The 24,825-nt window shown below is 35.0% G+C and overlaps 1 protein-coding gene across 1 annotated transcript; it reads right to left on the bottom strand.

Annotated features, from left to right (window-relative positions):
* Positions 1-439: 439 nt before the first annotated feature.
* LOC140440507 (ciliary microtubule-associated protein 2) lies at positions 440-1,748 on the bottom strand. Its single transcript, XM_072530892.1, is given in 2 exon segments — positions 440-830; positions 833-1,748. Coding segments are annotated over 2 exon segments (1,092 nt in total). The 5' UTR covers positions 1,595-1,748; the 3' UTR covers positions 440-500.
* Positions 1,749-24,825: the final 23,077 nt, after the last annotated feature.

Below are 24,825 nucleotides of genomic sequence, written 5' to 3'. Positions count from 1 at the left end.
TTTAAGGTGAGATCCTTGTCACCCTACCACGCCAACCAACTATTATACCTGCATATTCAGCGCTGCCAATATTATAGGCAATATATTTTACAATGTCCGAAAACGCATATTCACGTCCTTGGCGTTACAAATGAAACACAGAAGACGCGAATTAGCGTCTTTGGCAGTGAATGGGTTAAAGATGTGTATTACCATGAGCCAAATATTAAAAAGAAACAAAACAACCCGAACGAAATTTTGCATATTTAAATAATTTTTAGAAAATATTTTTCGGTTCGTTCGTAGTAATTTGCTTTAGTAAATACCTACGTGTAGATTAAAAGATACTACTACATGTACTATCTGTATGTAAGCCACACAGCAATCTACACCAAAATTGCTATAAAACAATATCCAACATTTTTGTTGTACAAATTAATAAACACAACCTTTTGTGATACATAAATATCTGTTTTATGTTTAATTTGTATATAAGTACATGTATATAAAATCATTGATACTCAAAAAGCAGAATATTTGACCACTGTATAATACTGTCTATTTTGTTTAGACAAAAACACCCACGAGGCCCTCTTCTGCTTCATACACCTTGGAGGTTTAGGATTGTACCTGCCAGGTCCAGGAAAAATGTTCCATAACGCCGGTGGAGGTCTAGCAAAAGATTTTGACGTATTGAATGCATACAAGTTAGGAGGTTTTTCTGTTATACTACCGAATTTGTCCAAATTGTAGCTTGCAGGTCCGGGATCTTTTGGATTTCGGTAGCAGAGACTTAGGTCGTTCAGAATATGACGCAAAATTGGTTTGGTGAATCTTTTTCCTGCAGAAACTTTCCTGTGCGAGATTTGGAGGGATGATGTAGAAGTACGTCCAAATTGCTTGGTTTGATGTAGTAGTATTCGGGCGAAGCGCAGATTGGAGTCGAGAAATGATTTTTTATTGTTGTATTGTCTCTAGGACCAGTAAATAAATCGTAAGGACCTCTTGCTGATACCACTTTCTTCACTATATCTGCAATATTTTTGTTGTCGTGATCTTGATAATCATATATGTTGGAAGGTAGTAAGTGTCGTGGAAGATTTAATCGAAATCTGTCTAAAAAACCATCAAATTCAAAAGTTGGTGTTTGACTAAACTGTGTTTTGCGTACAGTACACAGATCTTCGAATTTCCTAAAATATGTATTGGCACAAGGAAAGTTTGGACTTTTATCTACAAATCTCTTTTCGGCCCCCAAATCAACATTCTCAAATTTGGAATCACATTGTCTTTTAAAGATATCATAATTAATGTCATGTGTACCTGGGCCTCTCATAGTTTTCTGGAAATCTCGCTCTTTAACTAACTCAGGGTTTCTGTGACCACGATGTTTCGAGAAGTTCTCGCTCTCCAATTTCATTTTCCAGGAGTAGCCGTTTTTGGAGGTACATTTTGCAGGTTGGGGATCGTAAGAACCGGGGCCAGCATCGGTTATTTTCTTTTTAGTTGATCCTGTTTTGTCTAACGATGGATGTATTCCTATGGTTGCAAATTTTTTGGTTGCAAAAAGAAATGGCGGATGGGGCTTTGCATTTAATCTGTTTTCTTTCTGCATTATAAATAATTCAATTAAAAACGTTAAATGTCACGAAACTGTCAAAGTTGTAACTATGGTCTGTTTCTACATTTATTTCTCTTGAATTTGCCTTTCGTTACTTGCTTTCCAGCAAAGTATTTCTCATTTTTTTCTTACGAGAAATTTTGATATTTTTTGGTTCTTCTTCGGTTTTTTTAGTGTGGCCTCTTATATTTTGACACATAGCCAAATTATAATCAGGTTTGTTCCTTTTTAATACATTGTAAGGATGCCAATGCTCCCTAATATCGTATTAGTTTTGTATTCTATTAAATGCTTTCTGATAGCGGACAAAACATAAGTATATTTCCTGCTGATATTTGGACAGCGTTATAAGAGAACCTGTATTCCTCTGAAGCTATTTTCTTGTGGCATTTTAAATTAGATATTATTTTATTGGGAATAAGCCACAATCGAAGGTTAAAATAAGTTTATTGACGTTTCAATTTTCACTTCGGAAATAGTTCTCAATGTTTTTTTATGTTTACATGTATACATGATTACAATTTACTCATAAACAGTACATTGTGTTGCAGTTTCGCAACGATATATACACATTTATATAATATTAACAGACTTTGTGGTAGTTTTGATTTTCCTTGTATTCCAATATTCCGTGTACAAAAATACAGCTGTGTTAAAAACTACATACAAAATGATACAGACGTGTATTTGAGATATGAATGAGATAAGAGACGAGTTTCATATGCCATATGAGACAGACGTCCGTTGGAGTAAGAGTACCTGACACACTTCGCTTCGGTCTTGTGAAAGAGTGGAGTTATATCTTCCAACCAGCACAGATGCTTCCTAGGGGACTTCGTTTGAGTCTTATGAAAAGGCTAGTTTTGATTCCTGAATTTTACCGAACCAGAGGGTTCGCAATTCATTTGCCGTTGAACCCGTTTCACGGGGTAAAGTACATCTTATATAAACCAGTACATTGATATGATACACACGTACGTTCTGTAGACAATTTACCTGGCTTTCAATCATTATAATATGAGCATATTTCCACTGGATTGGAAAATAGCTTAACTGCAGTATTCTATTAGATATTCGCTAACTACGCTAACTAAAATCATCATTTATGTTTTGACCTAAATTTGGAGTAAATGTATTTTCTAAGTATTCTGCAAATAGATTAGCTTTTTAATTGTCAGTCCGTGTCCAACTTCTATCAGGTTTTCTTATTGAAGGAATTGGTAGTATTGGTTTCTTGACTTTTTTAGTTGCTCTCCATATAGAGTGGTCGTCTGGGGAGAGATTGTTAATATAAAAATTGAAGGTGTCATTACAAGCTTTATTTAGCTTGTTTTTCTTCTTCTTTCGTGTATGTAGGCTTTAAAGCCTGTTTCTTCTTCAATGTTAGCCTCCTAAATTGTCTAAATTGTCGCACCATCTTTTTCCTGGTCTGTTAATACTTCTTCGTCCATTTGGTGACTTATCGCGTGTGGTGGTCGAGCGATGACTGGGTGGATTGAGCAGCTCAGAAGCCGCGTTCATGCCCACAGCCGGTTCCAAGCCTAGATAAAAGAGGAGGGTGGATGGGTCAGGTTAGCATCCTACCCATTGTAAAAGAAAACAAGGCTCAAAGAACCGATATAAAGCCTCAGAACCAGACGGAACCTAAGATGACGAACCACGCAAAGAAAAGGAAAAGAAGAAGGAAAAATAAGCTCACAATCTTCTTCTTCTTTTTCTCGTAGCACTACAACCCGGGGTGGATTTTGGCTGACTGCACAACTTGCTTCCATCTTGAACGGTCGTCCATAATAGTTGGGTCAGTGGGCAGCCCCATTGTCCTTAGATCTGACCATATATTGTCTTTCTATCGCATTCGTGGACGTCCTAAGGGTCTTCTTCCTGTGGGGGCTTCCTCCCATATTAATTTGGCAAGGCGGTTATTAGGGAGTCTATGGACATAGCCAGCCCATCTAAGACGTTGGGATTTAATCTCTTGGACTATATCGCTCGCTCTATACATCTGCTTACAATCAGATTAGCTTTATTTAGCGCTGACGTTAACTTTTGTGTTAGTGTATTTAGCTGTGTTTTATCGAGTGGATTTCGAGACCTTTGCCATTTTGCACGTTCTTAAAATATAAACATTAATAAATTAAACAAATTTCCAATAAAGTGATATAAGGGTTGAATGCTCGAATAAATGAACTTTGATCGAATGAAAGACAGATATCGACCACAGTTTATTAATTAAATCTTGGCAAGTACTTTCGCTTTCTAGAGCATCTTCAGGGGTATCTGAAATAAGCCAAGAAACGTTTTTCTCCAACTGAAGAAAATTAATTAAATTCGATAAAAAATTCGAAGTTGATGGTTGATAAAAGTTTTTTTAGGTAAAATAACGTTTTAGACTTCTTCGTCAAAATTTGACTTATCCAACAATCTTTGAGAATGTCATAAACCTAAAATTGCATACTAACACTACACGACACAAGGACAAACAGTTTAAGTCAATGGGAGAAACATAAAATTAAAATGTCAAAGCATTGACCAAAACCAACTGACCAACAGTGGGAGATATTGAAATATACAACTGTGGAGATGGTATATCTAAGTTACGCAGAGATATGGAGAGTGTAATCAACGCCAACTATAGATCAATTGAACCTGAGCAAGCTAGTTTTATTATTGAAGAATAAAATAATAATGTTAATCAAAGTATGAAATTAATAAATTCTTAATGGTTATACTCATTGCAGGAAGTCTAAACAGCTGAGCTGGGACCCCACGAGGTGAAGCTGCAATAAAGTTTTTAAAAATAGGTTTACATTTAGTACAATTTAAATTAATTTGAGTATTAAGACAGTGACAGTTTTCATTTGTTTCCCTTGTAATCTCCATATCTTCCAATCAATCCAACTTCAAGTAGTTTTTCTTTCTACTAATGTCACGTAAAATAGATGAACCGGTATTGAGGTTAAAATTGTGGTTACTGGATAATAAATGTTGACCAAAACTTGAATAGTTTGGTCTTTTCAAATGTTCTAAAATTCTAGTAGATAACTTTCGAATGGTTCTACCTACATAAGAGGCATCACAATAATTATCACATTTTAATTTATAAATACCACTTTTGTCAAGTGTGTTCGTCCTATCTTTGGTGTTGATTAAAAAGGAACCTAAAGTGTTTTGTGACTTGAAGGAAATTTTGATGTCTTTAATTGTAGAAGTAAAAAGTTTTAATATTTTATTGGAAGTGTTGCTAATATAAGTACAGCAGAAATATCTGATGTTATTTGAAGCATTGGGTTGAAGCAAAACTTTTGATGAATATGCAAGTTTTTCTGCAAGTTTGAGTTTAGCTCTATTTCGAAGCTTATGGATAATTTTGGGATCATAACCATTATTGAAAGCAATTTGCTTGAGAGTATTAAGTTCTAAATTAAAGTTATCATGAGAAAGTGAAAATTTAAGTAACCTATGAATGTAACTGTTGAAAGCAGCCATTTTATGTTGGGTTGAATGATTATGATTTTTCATGTATAACATAATATGCTTGATTAGGTTTTCTGTGAATATTGTTCTCTAGAGAATCTTTATTACGAGATATAGTCATATCCAAGAAGTTCAACTTATTGTCAAATTCTGGTTCCAGTGTAAGAGATGTTAGGATGGAGGTTATTAAGATCATCCAGAATCTGTAAGACATCATCTTGGGTTCCCTGCATGAGAGCTATACAATCATCAACATATTTTGACCAAAAGACTGTTTTACTGTTGTTAACAAATTTCTGTTCTAAGCTGTCTAAGAAAATATCAGCTAGAAAAGTTGATAATGGAGATCCCAATCGCTAAACCTGTTGGTTGTTTATATATTTTTTGATTAAATTGGAAGAAGTCCTGATCAAGACAAAATTTAAGCAGAGTTAAGTTGGCATCTTTGTCTTTTGCTGGTATGTTGCAATTGTTTAGAAGGTTGTGTACTAAAGGTAATGTTTCATCTCTTGGTACAGAAGTAAACAAATTGGACACACAAAAAAAAACTAAATAACTACTCTCTTCTATTTTAATGTTATTTAAACGTTCTATTAGATCTAAAGAGTTTGTAATGGAGAGCTTAGGTTTAAAATTAGTGATAGACTGAATTGTGTTGTAAATAAACTCTGATAATATAGAAACTGTAGTGTTACAAAAACTTACAACAGGCGTTATGGGACAATTGTGTTTATAGATTTTAGGAAGTCCATATAACCTAGTTGTTATAGGAGTAGATACAGTTACCTTTCTGTTGTTATATTTAGTAATAGTACCATTAAACAATTTAACCATTGCTTTTGTTTTATTAATAAAGGTGTTAAGTGAATTTTTTTCCAAAACTACAAAGCTGTTATCTGAAAGGAAATATTCTACTTTCTCTATGTATTGAATTTGTTCTAAGATTACAACACAATTTCCCTTATCAGCCTTGCTGAGTACTAGAGAATCTCCATCGATTTTTCTTTTAATTTATTTTAGCAAATCCTTTTGTTTTTTAAAAGAATGGTGATTTCTATGAAAATTACGTTTGTACTTACATTGTTGTTGCTGAAGTAAGCTAATACAAGAGTTTCTCAAATTGTTTAATTTCAGCATTGTTCATCATACCTTCTATTAGAGTATTCAGCTCCACTGCAAAGCCTCCTAGCACTGAGTCAGTTAACCTAAAATTCTGACAAGAAAACTTAAGGCCTATTCCAAAAAAGTACAATTCATCAACTGAAAAGTTAATATTACATAGATTTAAGACTCTAGGATGAAATTAGTGACCTGAAAACTTATGCATAAGTGTTGAGGTACTTGTATGTTGTTTTTGCAAAATAAAACGGTTTAGTTTGTTGGTAAGACTTCTCTTCTTGGTGGATTTCAAGCGGGAGACCTTATTTTCTATGATATTAAAGAAGTCGTTAACAAGAAACCAAGGATGTTGTTGCAAAATTTAATTATAAGTAATTTTAAGGTTGACATTAATATAATGAAGCTTGGTATAGTGCTTCTTAAGTTCTCTTTTCAGGATCTTTTTCTCCAAAATCTGTTTTTCCTTCTCAGGTACAAGAAGTAGTAGTGTCAGTTGGATCTTTGGTCGACAGTTTCATAGAATTTTAAAATGTGCAGACCAAATCACCATGATTGTGACTGCCCATCCAAGCTGTCATATGTCACATGTCACCTTAGCATTTCCGTTAGACCAGGAGCCATTATCTCTCCTGATGCTAAACAACGTTATACTACATAAAAAAACTTTTATCAACCATCAACTTTTTTATCGAAGGTAATTAATTTTCTTCAGTTGAAAAAAAAAACGTTTTTTGGCTTATTTCAGATGCCTCTGAAGATGATCTAGGAAGCGAAAGTACTTGGACAAGATTTAAATTATAAACTGTGCTCGATATCTGCCTTTCATTTGATCAAAATAAACAAATTTTGTTTTTTGTTACTTGGTAAAAAATTCACATTCACTACATTGACACATTTTTACATCAAATTTATGTGGATGGATCAGAATGATCGCCAACGTCCAATGGAGACAATCACAAGAAGACAAAATTACTGAAGTGCCTGGCGCCTGTTTTATTTTTAGCTTTAATTCACTATTAATTTTAAAAAACGTTCTCACAGACGCCCACATAGAAAGCAACAATAAAACAATATTTACATACCATTTCGAATAATAGCATTCGTTGTATAACTGCTCCTATCTTTTCTCATATTTAATAAATATTCCCTTTAATTTACAAAACACTATATATCTGTCCCAGCATATATTTATACCCCCGAGACAGAGAAAACTGTGTGAAATTCAAATGTGTTGGTACAATGGTCATAAAGACACTTCCGTTTATCACGTGATAAGGTCTGGCAGATTTATGGGCGGTTGACAATTAAATACAGTGAGCTGAAGCTCTAAAAAAATTGGGGTTGATTTATAAGTATGTAAAAAGGTTGCTTACCTTAGTTTTTGAATTGGAATTGTAAGAGTGCCGCTTTTTTATTATTGTGGTAATTGTACGTTCTTTTGACTTTTAATGCTCTCGTCGCTTTGAATTTATAGCGCAGCAATTTTACGATTAGAAATGTTTAAAGCTCTTCTACTCTGTTAATGTTAGTGGTTATGTTTGAGGACCACAATTTTGAACTGACCTCTTCTTTTTAGGAGTTAACCCATTCATGCCCAGAATTTCCTAGTGATTTTTTTGTATAATATTTTAGTCAGGGAACTTCTATGATACTTTAAACGTAAAAATGCTACTCAATATCTTATCAGTATCTAACTGACCAAATGGCAGTCTGACAACTCTAGTTACCACTGGGAAGAAGCGGTGTAAGTACAAAAATATATGGAAATAGTATTTATTTAATAAATGCAGTTGTTAAAAAAAGTTCTATGTGTAAGACATTTTAAAAAAGTTGTCAGGGTGTAAGGCAATGTTATATTTAGTACTAACATAGGTTTTATGATTGCCACAGATCTTACAACGACAATACTTGGACGCATCTTTCTGAATAATATAATCAGTGTGGTCTTTTCGTTCTTAAAGTTCTTAAAGTACAGCTGAAAAATTCAATGACGTTTTCACTCCAGGTTTTTTGGAAGGGTACCAAATGATTTTAAAAGGTAAACTGTGCATTGAAACCTAAAGTTACGTTAGGTTAAGTTAGGTTATACATCTACAAATTATTGTTGATATAGCATAACCATGTCGGCGATTGAAAGTGGATCTAGATCCACCTTCAATCAGATGGGGGCCTTCTTCAAGCGTCACAACCTCTCTCTTGATATAAAAGTAAGAATGCAGCGGTGCTATGTCTTCTCTGTTCTTTTTTATGGTGCTGAATCGTGGACCTTGAACGAAGATATGTGCAGAAAACTGGAAGCATTTGAGATGTGGCTATATTGGAGAATGCTTAAGATCCCGTGGACTGACCGAGTCACAAATGAGGAGGTCCTTAGAAGAATAAATAAGAACCGAGAGGTACTGACCACCACAAAATCTCGAAAGTTACAGTTCTTCGGACATATTATGCGAAATGAATCCAGATATGCTCCCCTTCAATCCATCCTGCGAGGAAAAATATTTGGAAAACGAGGTCCATTAAGAAGAAGAACATCTTGGTTAAAGAACCTCAGAATCTGGTTCAATACAACATCTTTGCAGCTTTTCCGCGGTGCTGCAGATAAGATAAAGATTGCTATGATGATCGCCAACATTCGTAACGGATAGGCACATCAAGAAGAAGAAGAAGGTGTCGGCGATATAAAAACCTTGTATATCTACAGCCCATGAAAAAAAGGCCACCACCATTTTTTTTATTTAATTCGATACCGATAAGAAACCAAGAATTGATCCATTATATAAACGCCTCCCATGTTGCTAAGGTAACGTTCAATGGGACATGGAATATTGATTTTAGTCTTTTTTTCTCTGAACGTGAATATCTCTTAGCTTTTTTCATTGGATATACTTTGTCACAATTGTCAAGCCTTGTGACAAAGTTATTATTATTCTAACGAACTAGCAAAATATCACTAGACGAAGTAACCACGTTATCTCTGCTTTTTTCCACGCACTTTTTTTGGAAGTTTCATTTTGGACTTACAGCGATTTTCATGTAATGTTTTTTTGCCTCTAATTTTTCTGGAACCCAATTCTTGCAACAATGCAACCGGCGAAAAAAGATTGCCAAAATAAAGTCTATTTTTTTTGCAATAACATGTGATCAATTAGACCTAGAAGAACATCATAACCTTGTCCTATACCAGTTTGAGAAAGACGAGTAGAAGAGCCACACAACCGGTTTAACACGATGGAGGTAGCCTAAAGGATCGGCAGCTACTCACAGTTTTTACCCAAATAAAATGAGTTTACCCCTTATAAATTGTTCACTTCCATGTCTCCCATAATACGGAATCATACTTTCCTCGATGCTTACAGTGGGACCAGAAGTAACTGGGTTAAAGAAAGGGCGAATTGTATATTCAATCAGTACCGTCATTTGACTGATTATCTGCGAGATAAATAAAACTCATAAGTTTGTCAAAACGATTTTGTCTTATTACATTTGGAACTATTGGTGTATGAGCGTCATCATCTTCGGTCCAGTAAAGCCGTCTGCAAGATAGTGGGTGATATCCTGATGAGAGCATAACCCAAGCAAACGTTAAAATTTTTTTGCGGAAGTAGCATTAAGATTGTGAACTAATATTTGCCCTACAAAAGAATTTCTTTTTCGAACAGTGTGATCTATTATATTCTTCTAAATGTGCCTATCTTCTAAAGGTGTTGGCGACTACATTGACCCATCTCTATTCACAGCAGCTCCAAATAGATCAGTTGATGTTAGACCAGTCCACTTCCTAATATTGTTACGCCAGGATGTACGTCTATGTCCAGGGCCTCTCTTTCCCTCAATCTTGCCTTGTAGAATCAACTGTAATAGTCGTTATTTATTATCACGCATGATGTGGCCGAAGTAAACCAATTTTCTGTTCTTTACGGTGTTAATAATTTCTTTGTATTTTCTTAGCCTCTAGAAAATAGTTATGGTACTTGTATGGTGTATATATAAGACCTTCAACATACACATTTCACTTCGGCAACACCACATTTTAAATGCCTCTAATGGTTTTATGGCATCTTCTGTAAAGCTCTAGTTTTCTCGTCCATAGAGGAATGCGTATATTCATACTTAAAAATAACTTGCAGATAATCTTCTTAAGGCTGTTGAAAGAGCTTCTGTTTTTTCTTTCTGTGTTTCTGTCTATTTCGTAGTTGTGATCGCAAGTATACTTAATATTGCAGTCCAAATAGAATATTTTTTCCACTTTTTTCTAACCGTGTATCGCCTATTGTAATTTGGGCGTTTATGTTGATGTTCCTACTATCTTTGTCTTCTTGCAATTTAGTTTTAGGCCGTATTTGTTACATGTTTTTATAACGTTATCCATCATTCTTTGGAGCCCCTGCGCAATATCTGCCAGCAACACTGTATCGTCTGCATATCTAATATTGTTTATAAGTTGGCCGTTTATAGCAATCCCATCTTCTGATTCGTCCAAGGCCTCTCTAAAGATGTTTTCAGAGTATATGTAAATACTGCCGGTGAGAATATGCAACCCTGTCTAACTCCTTTTTCGACTGTGAAGATCTCGGACAGTTTATTTTCTATTCGCACTGTTTTTTGTTGGAGATATAAGCTTGAGATTAGTTCTATATCCTTACCATCGAGTCCTGATATTTTTAGAGTATCGATTAGTTTTTCATGTGGGACTTTATCAAATGCCTTCTCGAAATCAATGAAACATGCATACATATCGCAGTTGACATCCCTGGCTCTCTGTATTAGAACTTGCAAACTAAAAAGTGCTTCCCTCGTTCCGAGTCCTGCTCTGAATCCAAATTGAACTTCACTCAGGTATTCGTCTAGTTTGGTATATATGCGCGAGTCAATGATAGTAAGGAGTACTTTAAGTACATGGCTCATCAAACTAATTATTCTACGTTCTTCACATTTTCTAGCCTTTGCTTTTTTAGGAATTGGAATGAATATTGGTACTAGCCAGTCTTTGGTAAGTAACCAGTCTCGTAGATGTTGTTGTCTTTGTAAGAGCTGTGATTTGGTGTGCCTCTAATAGGTTTAAAATTTCACCATGCACCTCATCAGGTCCTGGTGATTTCCCATCTTTAATGAGCTTAATGGCCATAGTTATTTCTTTGTTCTACTATCTATTATATCTTCCTTAAAATAACATCTAAAGCGTCAATTGTCTTTTAACCTTTTTTTTCAAACTATTCTCTACATTTGGCCTTTATTCGTCGTCAAGTTCAGGAACCTTTGAAGTAAATTCAAAAATATTTGATTTCTATGTTGTTGGATTTAAACGTGGTCATTTGGCATATTTAGGGCATTTGGAGGTACATGGTTGAGAAATATGATTTTGCGGAGAGGTACTCGGTTGGGAAACGTGGTCAGTTTCATCATCAGCTTCAATTTCATGACTGTTCTTACTTGAGAGCGCATGATACAACCTGGAAGATAATTGGTATCGTCTGCCACTTCTTCACTTCTTAATTCAAAGAATCAGAGGTTATTCGGGAGGGCAAATCGATATCAGTATATGCCCGTAGTCTAATTATAATCTTCTTCTTCTTCTCGTAGCACTACAACCCGGGGTGGGTTTTGGCTGACTGCGCAACTTGCTTCCATCTTGAGCGGTCGTCCATAATAGTTGGATCAGTGGGTAGCCCCATTGTTCTTAGATCTGACCATTGTCTCTTCATCACATTCGTGGACGTCCTAAGGGCCTTCTTTCTGTGGAGGCTTCCTCCCATATTAACTTGGCAAGGCGGTTATTAGGGAGTCAGCCCATCTTAGACGTTGGGATTTAATCTGTTGGACTATATCACTCGTTCTATACATCTGCTTGACCTCAGCATTTATTCTCATTCGGTATTGGTTGCTATTAATGTCGTGATAAGGCCCAAAGATTCTTCTGAGGATTTTACTCTCGTCTAATTATAATAGCACATGTTAATGATATCGTATCAGGAAAAATGTTTTTAGGCAGGCCAAAGCCTACGAAAGGCTGTAGCATCAACTAATGATTGTAGTATTTCCCAACACTATTCAAAATGTAAGATGCAGCAGCTTTCAAACAGTGGAAAAGAAATATTTAAGAAATAGAAATAGCAATCGAAAACACGACCGTTTACAGTTTGCAGCTTATCGATGACAAAGCAGATATATCAAATGATAAACTAAGATATAAAAGACTGTTCTGGAAAATAAAAATCTGACAGAAAAAAAACAGAAGAGAAATATAAAAGTATAGTTATATAATAACTATACTTTTATAAGTTAATATATAAAAGTATAGTTCAAAGCAAATTGGATGAAAAACTGATATATCTAAATATGGCACTTTATAATTCATATTTTAGTAAATAGTTTGTAATAACATTTTCTATGATATGATTTAGTTTCAAGTGCGTTTTTATAAATCGCATCATTCTGATTTTAAGTAAATTTTGTTTATTTAAAACGGTATATTCGTAGAGTAGTCTAAAAGTAGTATAGAGAGAGGCTAGAAAAAGCGTGGGCTTGAATCGGCGTGAAATGTGAAGGAAACTAGATTTAAATTATGGACATAAATCTGTTGAAAAAGGTCCCGATTTCAAACAAATAATATTCTCCGGAATATTTCCAGCAGCAGCATCCAGAAAATACGAATGGAGTTGAGGAATGAGAATCGTGTAGAGCGCAGATATTATTGACTATCTGTCTTAAACTTATAATTTACACCCTTAACATTCAGGGTGTAAAAACGGGTCGCAGTCTCGAACGCATATGAATCATAATGATGAATTAACGACAAACATTTAGAAAACACCCCTCAACCGACGAACGACTCTACGTCCTTCGTTTGTGAAAACGCCATCCGCCAATGGAACGCCAAAAACGCCAACGCTGATGTTAATGTCTTCTTCTTCCAACGAGGCCGCGTTCGGTTTGACCGAAGCGCGAATGGGAGAAAGTGGGAAACAATTTATTAAAAAATTAACAAAACGATACTATTTTTTATATTGTATATCCAACCAAAAAGATTTAGAGAAATGTGCTTCATACAGAATATCAAATAATTCCTCTTTTTTTACGTAATATAAAAATTTTTCCTTACCTTCTTGCAAAGGAGTAATACGTTTGAAATCATTTCCTTCATTCACTACATCGTATTTGGCCAAACGCCGATATGACAACGCTGTTTCGCTTCTTTTACTTAATTAAGGTGAACCCGTTGAAGTGTGAACTAGTTTTCAGTTAGATGATTTTTATGACATATTTTGCATGATTTAGAAGATGTTTTAAGTCATGATATTTTTTTCCTAGAATGCTTACGGACTTTACTACATACACTTAAATTTGGGCGCGTTCGTAACATCAGATGTGGAAATTATGTAAAATTTTTTTTAAGTATCAATAGTTCACACTTTCCCGTCAATTTGGGGTAAGTGTGACAATGGACTTTAGCTTACAACAGCGTGTGTTATTTTTGGGGCAAGTGTAAATAATTTAAAATTGCAAGAGAAACGAATTTTTTAGTGTTTGAAAAATTTTAATTTATTACAACCCGACAAAATTTACGTCAAAAATAAAATGATCCTCTCTCTCTTTAACGGGTTCTGGTAAAGTTTTTACGATATCGTCTTCAATTATCATATTCGTGTCTGCTATATAGGCCAAAAAAAACGTCTAATTTATATCTTAAAAAGCAAATTTTTCATTCGTTTTCACTCTTGTTATCAATTCTTCCAATAAAATGATTAATATGTTTTTTATATCTGTATTCTACAACAACCCAAATACCCAGCGCGATTAGAGTCTTCCCCAACTCTTCAACTGTTAACACTTCTTTGTCAATTATTTGCTCGTTTTCTTCAAATATTTCAGGATCTAAATCATCTTCAGAGTCAACATATTTTACCAAATCTTCTTCCAATTCTGAGCTACTAAAAGTTTCTTCTCATTTCATAATCTTCTTCGGTTTTTTAATTTTTGCTTCTTTTTTCTTTCTGCGTTCTTCTTTTTTTGTTTGTTTTTCTATTTCTTTTATGTTCTTCAATCTATTTTCTTGTGTAAGTTTATTCAGAACTTCTTCGGAAGTAACGACTTCTGAATCTGCAGCTACTTTTTTTCTTTTTGAGCCCGAAGAACTTTGCTTATTTGTCTGTTTAACAGTGTTTAATAGCAGCTCCTCAAAACTTATTTTTGAAGAACTACTACTTGGAGTTGCATCAGAAATATTGGTTGTATGGTTTTCCACAATCAATATTGCCGGCCGTAATAGCATCCATATTAGTGTTTGCTGTTTTAGCTACAACTATTGTTTGGTCTTCTAAACTCTTTTGTTCTTTCCATCTTTTTAGGCTTTCAATGTGGTATTTTTCCTCTCGTATGATATGACGGTTAAATGGATATATAACAGCTTTTCTAAACCTGTTTTTGATCATTTCTACGCTTACGTTTTCCATGTAGTGCCTATCGTTAGAGAACACTTTTTTTTGAATTTTAAGGCCAGTATTATGTCTCTGCCAGGTTAAGAGTGGCTTTGCCAAAGGCTGCAGAAGGTGGCTGGTATGAGGAGGAAGTTTGAAGACTGTGATATCATTCTGTCATGCTAATTCAACTAGTTCAATACTAATATGGGTACCATGACCCTCATATATCAACAGTAGTTTCTCCTAATGTGGGAATATACGTGTTTTTAAAATAATTAAAAACTACGTCACTTTCCATCCTATCATTGGGACTGACTTCCCGTCAAAAAATGAGTTTTTGTTATCTGGTAGCCAGGAATCCCAAATATTTTTTTCCTTGAATATGATTAGTGGTGGTGCCTTCGTCCCTGATACAGACACTGCTGAAAGAACCGTAGTGTTTTCTCTTCCTGGACCGGAAGTAGTTCTGGAACTTGGTTTACATTTAGCTCCCACGACTTTGGTTTTTTTGGGGTAGTGAGGAATAGATGTTTCGTCCATATTTCATACGAGTTGCGGCTTGTCCTCTAATTTTAGCTGAACTAAAGTTTTTTTGAGAATATCAAAATATTCTTGGATGATGAATGGATCTGTCATTTTTCTTCTTGAGTACTTCACAGCTTGGGGTTTTTTTATGCTAAGTCGGTGACGTCATTTAAAACTCCCGAACCACTCATCCCAAGGAGTGTTATCCTTAAATGAAGTTTTTATGTCATTTTTGGTAACAAATTCGCGATCAATCTCTAGTAGTTCCAATCTGGATATTCCAAGTCCCCACTGCTCCATAGTTTTTAGTCATTGGGCCAATATAGTCTCATCTTGGAGTGGAATCACTGGAGCCCTCCCTTGCGATTTGCTTTTAACTACTCGAGCACTAGTCAATTATACAATTTATGTGCCCGGTATATTGAACAAACCCCTCTTTTTATCTCTGACACTGCGTGATTTAAATCATCTTGGGTATATTTGGTTGGTAGATCCGACTTCCGTTTATAGTTTCTCACCATGTTCAATCTAGAATTAAAAATTAAAAAATAGTTTTGCAAGTTCGCCGTTGCCCCAGTACACGTGGTCACATTTACCCCAGTAGGCAATATAAACGGGGTAAGTGTGACTTAAGTCATAATTCAGTTAAAAATTAAAATTGGTAATTTTTTTAATACATACAACGTAATATAGTTGTTAAACAGTCTTGCATACGATAAAATATTTACTTACCACCTAATACTCGCTTCTCACAAAATTTGTAAACAAAGTCTGCACACTAACATCAACAAGTTAATTCGTACTAACATACGCCAACAGTCAAATATCAAATTACTTGTTTTCTACAAACTGCGTATTTGCATAGATCGCTGTTTCAAGATCTTAAGTTTCTACTCACAAGATGCCGCTGGCATCCCTAAATTGTAGAAAATTTTATATAGTATAGACACACTTGCCCCACAATCACACTTACCCGGGTTTACCTTACAAATTAAATCACATTTTTCAAAAGATAAATAAGCATTGTTGTCATCCCTTATTGTGGAAATAATTTTATTAAGATTCTCGAGCCCCATCGGATACGGGGGGGGGGGGGGCACTTCTGCATTGAGTTCAACAAACCCGGCTTCGAAACTCAACCGAAGACAAAGTCAGAGAAAACTAAGAATCGGCACATGGAATGTGCAGGGCTGGAGAACAAAAGCCAGTGAAGTAACATCAGAATTCGAAAAGATGAATCTCGATATCCTCGTCACAACGGAAACAAAAAAGAAAGGAAACGGCACGGAAAGAATAGGGGAACTAATCCATTGTTGGAGCGGAGTAGAAAAGAAAGACCGCGCAAAAGCTGGAGTTGGAATTCTACTAAAGAAGAAATGGGAAAAATCTATAGACGATTGGGAACCCATAAACGAGAGAATTGCCAAACTGAAAATCAAGATGTATGGCAGAGAAATTATAATACTAGCAACATACGGTCCAACGGAAGACAGTCCAGCCAATGAGAAAGAACGATTTATCGAACAACTTCAAGAACAAATGGATAAGAGAAAACCTAAACAAGAAATAATAATAGTGGGGGATCTAAATGGAAGAGTCGGAAGAAAAGACAATGACAGAACAGTTGGTCCATTTGGAGAAGACACAATTAACGACAATGGAGAAAGATTGGTAGAACTATGTGAAGTAAATGATTTGAAAATTATGAACGGATTTTACAAACACAAAAATATACATAAGTACACATGGACTCAAGAGACAAGAAAACTAAGATCCATTATTGACTACATTATCATGAACCACAAAAGCTCCATCAAACTGAAAGACATCAGAGTGAAAAGAGGGGCAGAGTGTGGAACAGATCACAAACTTGTGGTGGCATGGATGGAATTCCCCTATATCTGGACAAAACAAAAACATACATCGATTGTTACAACGGGAACGACAATAAACGAAAAGAGGCTCAAATTACATCTATTGCAGGAAGAATCAATAAAAGATTTATACAAAAGAAGACTAGACCAAAAACTAGAAGAATTAAGATATGACATGTTAGATGAAATGCATGAACACATAAAAACCTGCCTGATTTCAGCGGCCTTAGAAGCTCTTGGAGAAGACGACCAAAGGAACACCCATCAGAATATCAAATTAAGGAAAGACACATTGAAATGCATAAAAGAAAAGAAAAAACTACACATAAAATACCTAAACACCAAAAAACAGGAAGACTTAGACCTACATGGAGCGAAAAACAGAGAGGTAAAGAAAAGAGTAACAAATGAAAAGAACAAACGATGAGAACAAGCATGCACAGAGATAGAACGACATATCGGAGGAACGAGAAATTCAGAATCATGGCGAATATTAAAAGCACTTCAACGAAATAAGACAGAGAAAACCCAGATCGGCAAAATTAGTGAAAACGAGTGGCAAGAATACTACGTAGAACTACTTACAGAAAACCGTCCCCAATTTCAGGAAGAGAATATAAAACATGCAGGAAATGGGGCATACGACCAGATAGAAATAAGCCTGGCAGAAGTTAAGAGAGCAATCAAGACATTGAAGAACAAAAAAGCCAAAGGACTCGGAGGAATACCAAACGAACTAATTAAAAACGGAACGGAAAAGTTATTCCGCATGCTACATAGAATGTTCGAAAGAGGACTAAATGGAGAAGAAATACCTGCGGAATGGACACAAGCATACATCACATCCATACATAAGAAAGGAAACAGGAAAAAATGTGAAAACTACAGAGGAATTAGTATAATATCGTCGGTAGGTAGACTTTACGGGAAAATTATTAAAGAAAAACTAGAAACTGAAATAATAGGAAAAATTGGAGAAGACCAAGCAGGTTTCACAGTAGGAAAATCATGCCTAGATCATACGTACACATTAGAACAACTGATAGAGAAGAAAATGGCAAAAGGTAGACCGGTCCATCTGGCCTTTGTTGATCTAAAGAAAGCATATGACTCAATACCTAGAGTCAAATTATGGGAAGCAATGAATGATCTCGGAATCCGACAAACACTAATAAAAGCAGTTAAAGCACTATACAAAGAAAACAAAGTAGCTATTAAATGTGGAAATAAAGCCTACAATCCATTTAAGACGACAAAAGGACTTCTACAAGGCTGTGCTACGTCCCCTACTCTGTTTAAAATATTCTTGGAAAAGACACTCAAACCATGGAGGAGAAAGTGCGAAGGAATGGGCATACCAGTAAGAGACGAATACCTATACACCTTAAGTTTTGCCGACGATCAAGTAGTCATCGCACAAGATGAAGAAGATCTCAGCTTTATGCTCAGAAAACTAGAAGAAGAATATAAAAACAACGGAATGGAAATAAACTTAGAGAAAACCGAATACCTAACAACAGAAAACAAGGATATGAGAAACCTAGAGATAGACGAGGGAAGACAAATAAATGGAACAGATAAATTCAAGTATTTAGGAACCATAATATCGAACCAGGGAACAACAGAAGAAGATATAAACAACAGACTGAGACAAACAAGAAACTGTATAAGACAACTAAACTCAGTGTTGTGGGATAAGAACATTACGATAAAGACAAAAAAGAGAATATATAATACCCTGACAAGAAGTATCCTGACATATGGGTCCGAAAACTGGACAATAAACAAGAGAAATAGATGTAGAATAAGAGCAGTAGAAATGGAGTTCCTGAGGAGAAGCTGTAGACTTACAAAAAGAGACAGAATTGAAAACGCAGAGATTAAGCGGAGAATGGGAGTGCAATCAGACATAATCGACTATATAGAGGAGAAGAGACTATCCTGGTACGGCCACGTCAGAAGAGCGGACAGAGGACGCTGGATAAACAAAATCACAGAATGGAGCCCGATTGGAAGAAGAAAGAGAGGAAGACCCCGAAGGTCATTCAGAGATGAAATCGACGAGGCTATGGAGAAAAGAACCCTGCGAGATGGAGACTGGAATGACAGGGAAAATTGGAGAAAACGGTTGAGTGAAGGAAGACAGTGAAAACTGTGGAAATCCTTAGTAGTAGTAGTAAGATTCTCGTAAAACCGCTCCTTAAATTCAATGGACATATTAAATACTTAAATTTTCACTTTCAAATAACAATACTTCTTTCACGAATGCCACTTGATTACGTATCAAAACAACGTGGACTTTAACAAGACATTTGTGTTAATGTCGAGATTAGCCGGTTAATGTCCGACTGAAAGCTCAAGATCGTTTATCTTCAGATATTAACTAACTAGACTGGGGAATCTCGATATTAACTGGGTAATATTGAGATTAACCTGATTTCGGACGTTAACCGTTAACCACTGGATGAGTGATTTTTCTTTTGGCTCTTGTTATTTTTAATAAATTTGTTTAATAAATAAGTTATTTCAGTTATTTCATGTTTAATAAATAAGTAGTTCTATCCCTTTTTTTAAAACTGTGTGACTGGGGGGTGTAGGACGCCAATGTACTAAAAATGTGTAGGTGTAATATAACACAAGTATTTGGAGTAAGGTAACAAAAACAAATAAACTAAGGCTGGCTAGCGAAAGGAGCCGGAGAGTGACCACTTGACACTCAAAAGAGGATTCGGCCAATTTCCATGCCCTACAGAGACCATACAATGAGAAAATGGATGACAAGGTAATGAAAAAAAAAATAGAACTAATGTAAATGAAAGTTCTAAGCCATGGAAGTTGCTCTAAGATGTGATTGGGCGCCAGGAAAGTATTAACATATACCTTCCAAGGTATCTTGTAAAGCTGTTGGCTGCAATAAAAGGTATAATTAGGTATTAATTAAAATATTTAGTTTTCACCACAAATTTTAATCCTTATCCAAATATATACAGTCTGATTTTTATAGCTAACCACCAATTATGTACAGTTAACCTAGTTACTAAATTATTTACATACTAAAAAAACTTACCCTGGTTCTACAAAATTGATCCTGAATGATCTGGATTTACAAATAATAAATATAAGAAAAATTTAATGACTATACCTAAAAATGTAATTTACTTGCCTACTAGAGATGTAACTCTTTACTTCGGCTTTCGTAATAAGGACACTATCCTGACGGGATAGGTGTCCAACGGTTTAAATATACAAAAATAATAAAATATCAATAAACAACTCAACTCTCTGATTAAATGTGTACACATAAAACCGTACAACTGAGCTAAAAGGGAGGATTTAAAACCTCAACCTGATTAGTCCCTAAATATGATTCGGTATTATTTTAGAAAAATGACGTTTTTTATTCTTCTTCTTCTTAACATGCCATACACCAAAGTGCGTAGGCGACTATCTCATTACTAGAATTCTGTTCTTGGCGGCGTGACACAGCTCGCCTGTATTGTGTATTCCTGTCCATTCTTTAATATTCCTTAACCAGGATAATTGTTTGCGGCCGGCTCCCCTCCTACCTTCGATCTTCCCTTGTGGGATTAACTATGGTATTTCATATTTTGCTCCTCTCAATATGTGCCCAAGGTAACCAATCTTGCGTTTTTTAGTAAATTCAAAGAGTTCTCTTTCCACGCCGACTCTCTTAAGGACGTCATCGTTTCGAACTCTATCCGCCCAAAGTATGCGCATTGACCACATTTCAAATGCTTCAAGTTTGTTGATAGATGTTTTTTTCAAAGTCCACGTTTCCATGCCATAAAGCAAGATGGACCATATGTAGCACTTGGCCATTCTGTAGCGTATTTCGAAATTTAGGTTTTGATTACATAGGAGCGGTCTGAATTTCACAAAAGCTTGTCTTGCCATTTGTATTCGGGTTTTTATCTCTTGTTGTGGATCCGATTGGTCATTGATTGTGGTGCCAAGGTATTTAAAAGTTTTCACGCGTTTTATGCGATCGTCACCTATGCATATTATCGGGTTTTCTGGAGGGTTTCTGTTAATGACCGTTTTTTATTATTATGTAAAAATAGTATGATTATATTTTTTTTATTGATAATTGGATACACTTACCGGCTCAGAGTGGCTAAAAACCAAACAGGACACTCAAAAAGAAACCCAAACCTAAACTTTCTGCTACTTCTTCCAAAAAAACCTTCTAAGGCATCTTTGGCCCCTACTATTAAAACCAAGTGTTTACTCGTCAACAGTCAGAGCAGAAGTGCGCAATAGGCACTCGTTTTGAGTTAGCTAAGCTATGGTTATCAAAATCTCCGCTTGGTGTAGCTGTTTAATACCAAATTAAAATTTAAAAATTAAGAAAACTATTAAGCGGATATGGATTTTATTTAAAATGATTAAAGAGTTATTGAAGTGACAGACTCGTTACAGACTTTAGAGTTGTATCATTTATCTGGGATCTTTTCTTTATAAGTATTTTATTTAATAAGATCTATATTTGCGTTTTGCTTGACAGCCATGTAAATCTTCCAGTTTATTAAAAGGTTCAGTTTTCCCAACCCAGACGCCATATCGTAAAAGTAATCTCGGTAAAATTCGGTAAGTTCAGAAATAACAATCACAACGTGGACCAGCCACCGAACAGCACCATCATAATCGGGCGTCTACTCAAATTCTTATAAATTTAAGTCAGGAGTCAATTTAAGGACAGATTCTTAAAAGAAATGCCAGTAACAACATTGATAAGGTCATGCATTTCTTTCGCTGATTACTAAGCAGTCAATTCACCCTGGGAAAGTTTTATATTATTTATCGCTTTAACTATAAATAGATAAACTTTTAAATAACATTTTTAAACGTATTGGAATCGAATGCTTTGCTTTATTGCTTTTACTTATGTATGCCTTGTTTGTAATATTTGTATAAAATAACCTTTACTGCTTCTGCGATAAACAACTGCATCTAAATATAAACCCACAACATCAATTACGGTATATTTTACCCATAATTTGTCCCGAAGTCATTCTTCCCGAGACGTTAACAAACGGCATCCTCTCTCCAACAGTCTTGCCCGTCAAATGGGCTGGGCCCGGCTCTTGAGTGATGTCTCTTGGCAGGGGTCACTACATGTCTTACTTATCCGCATGTCGCATTACTTATGACAATCATAAATAGTATGTCACATCCTCTGCAAAAGTGTGAGAGGCTGAGTAATCACCTCTCATATGTTGTTGTTTTGTGTGAGCCTCATAGGTGTCTCGCTCTTAGATTATCTATCTACGGTCGACTGAGACGTATGGAAAGGTGTGAAAGAAAAAGAGAATCGTGTAGGAGTGGCTGAGTACTGTTGTTTTTCTTTTGTGCGTTCTAAAATTTATTTAACTTCGTTACAAAACAAGATCTAGTCAATTATATCAAATAACAGTTATGCAGACCTACTAAAAGTATGCGTTAAAACTTTATAAACTGTTTCTATAATAAATGTTGATATTCGTTTGATATTCTGTATAAAGCACATTTAAGTATTGGCCATGGAGGAAGAATAAGAATGTTAAATTTTTTTAAATGATAAATAATACAAAAATATAACACAAGAAGTAGTAACACTATTTTAAAATTTTGCATACCCTGTCAGCAAAACTCAGTACAAAAAGAAAATGCCTTGTAAAACCTATGATATTTTCTGAAATGAATAGTCGGTGTCAAGTTGATTTGATCGACATGCAATCCGAAACTGATGGACCATTTCACCTTACAAATTCGTGCAAGTAAGATCTTTAATATCAAAGAAGACAGATGAAGTAGCTACACATTTGGTAGAAATTTTCTGCATTTTTGGATCACCTTCAATACTCCAATCAGATAATGGTCGTGAGTTCGTTAACACAGTAATAAATGGAACTGAAAAATATGTGGCCAGATTTATTCAATTAATGAAAAACAGAGCGTTTCATGCAGGAATAAAACAGTATCCTCCTTTGGAAAGATTCTATCTGTGAAATAGATACAGATATATACAGTATCTATGAAATGGATACAGAAGATTCAACATTTACTAGATGCCAATAATAGCAAAGTTGCTGAAACAAATTCATCGGACTCTCATAACGATGATAAGAGAACTACTAGAGCAAGTATGCAAATGATAACAGGTCAGAATTAGCTGATGTAGACACAGTTGAGTTTAGAGCTTTCTTAGGATTGCTGTTATATTCATCACTATTTAAATCGAATCACGAAGACGTCGACTCATCCTTTGCTACAGACGGAACTGGCCGAGATATCTTTCGTTCCGTAATGTCGAAGACAAGATTCTTGACCATTTTAAGCGCTTTGAGATTTGACAATCCTTTTACACGCGATGAAAGAAAGAAGACTGATCCATGTGCTGCTATTTCTGATGTTTTTTACATGTTTATACAGAACTGTCAGGAGCTATACTCTATTGGTACCACTGGATGCATCGATGAAATGGATTTAGAGGGAGATGTTCCCTGGCTCCAAGTCTCTCAAACACAATTCACAAAAAGTGATTGTAAAAGTTCCTTGACTAGTAATAATACCACAAACAATTATGTTTTTACTGACTATACCAAATTAAAATTTATAAATTTATACACAGTGTGCTAAAAAAATCATCAAAATAGGCTAAAAATAAAAAAATTGAAATACTTTGAAGTTGACCAAAATTTTCTCCCTTGCGATATTTTTGGATCTAAGAAGCTGACAAAATAACAGATCCAATAGCTTTCAACAACAAATAGAATCGTTAATTTATTACGTCTATCGTAAATGGCTATACTAAACTAAAAAGCTGTTAAATCATAATGAAAACGAAAGCTTTAAACGATCTAATTTTGATTCTCCTCCTTTCCAACTTCCAGCATGTTTACCACTACAGCCTTAATAAATATTTACTCCTTCAGTAGCCCAAGAATATTAAAGTGTTTGCGAGATTATCACACGAGATGTAAAACAGTCGTGACACCGAGTTGCGCGTACGTGACAGATGACGTGTTATTTTGATAATTGAAAAACTCTAGAGCCATAAAGTGTAAGAGGCGTAACGAGCTAGGACGTTGTCATTTCATATCAAGCAAAATCTTTGCTTTACGCTAAATAGTCTTGAAGTGATGTACAAGCGTATTGGGAACATGAAATTATTATGATGCTTTGGTGGTTCTAGTTTAGTAGGGCGAGAAAATTATGACTAAGGAGAGGATATTAAGTTACGGAGTTTTTTAGGCAGAGGACTCGAACAATAAGGACATTTCAAAAGCTAAATAAGTAAACTCAGACGTAGTTACAGGAGAAATATTGCAGACTAAGAAAAGACAAGACGGTTATTACAACTGTAATATTTATACATATATATATATATATATATATATATATATATATATATATTGATTACATTTCAGAATTGTGTAACGGGAATATTTTAATTAATACTCTTGCTATTCTCATCATTGTAGTTAATGGAATAACTTTCTTCGGGGCTTCGAGTTTCATGTGTCAGTCAATAAAATTATTCTTTCCAACTTTTGTTCCACCTAAACATAAAACACTTTACCTGATGCTATCCTGTGTAATGTATAACTGGAAATTAATTTATATATATATATATATATATATATATATATATATATATATATATAAATATATATGTATATATATTGTTGTGCTATGTAAAATTGAAAATAATATTGGTTTGCTTTTAATATATTTCAGAGTACAAAATAAAAGATATTTCGAAGAAATGAAAGTCCATTATCCTGGATTACCTGTAGTAAACGAAATTTAAAGA

This window comes from Diabrotica undecimpunctata, chromosome 5 (genome assembly GCF_040954645.1).
Source record: "Diabrotica undecimpunctata isolate CICGRU chromosome 5, icDiaUnde3, whole genome shotgun sequence".
Classification (NCBI taxonomy): Eukaryota; Metazoa; Arthropoda; class Insecta; order Coleoptera; family Chrysomelidae; genus Diabrotica; species Diabrotica undecimpunctata.
The sequence above is the reverse complement of the archived record's forward strand: the minus strand, read 5'-3'. Positions and strand labels throughout refer to the sequence as shown.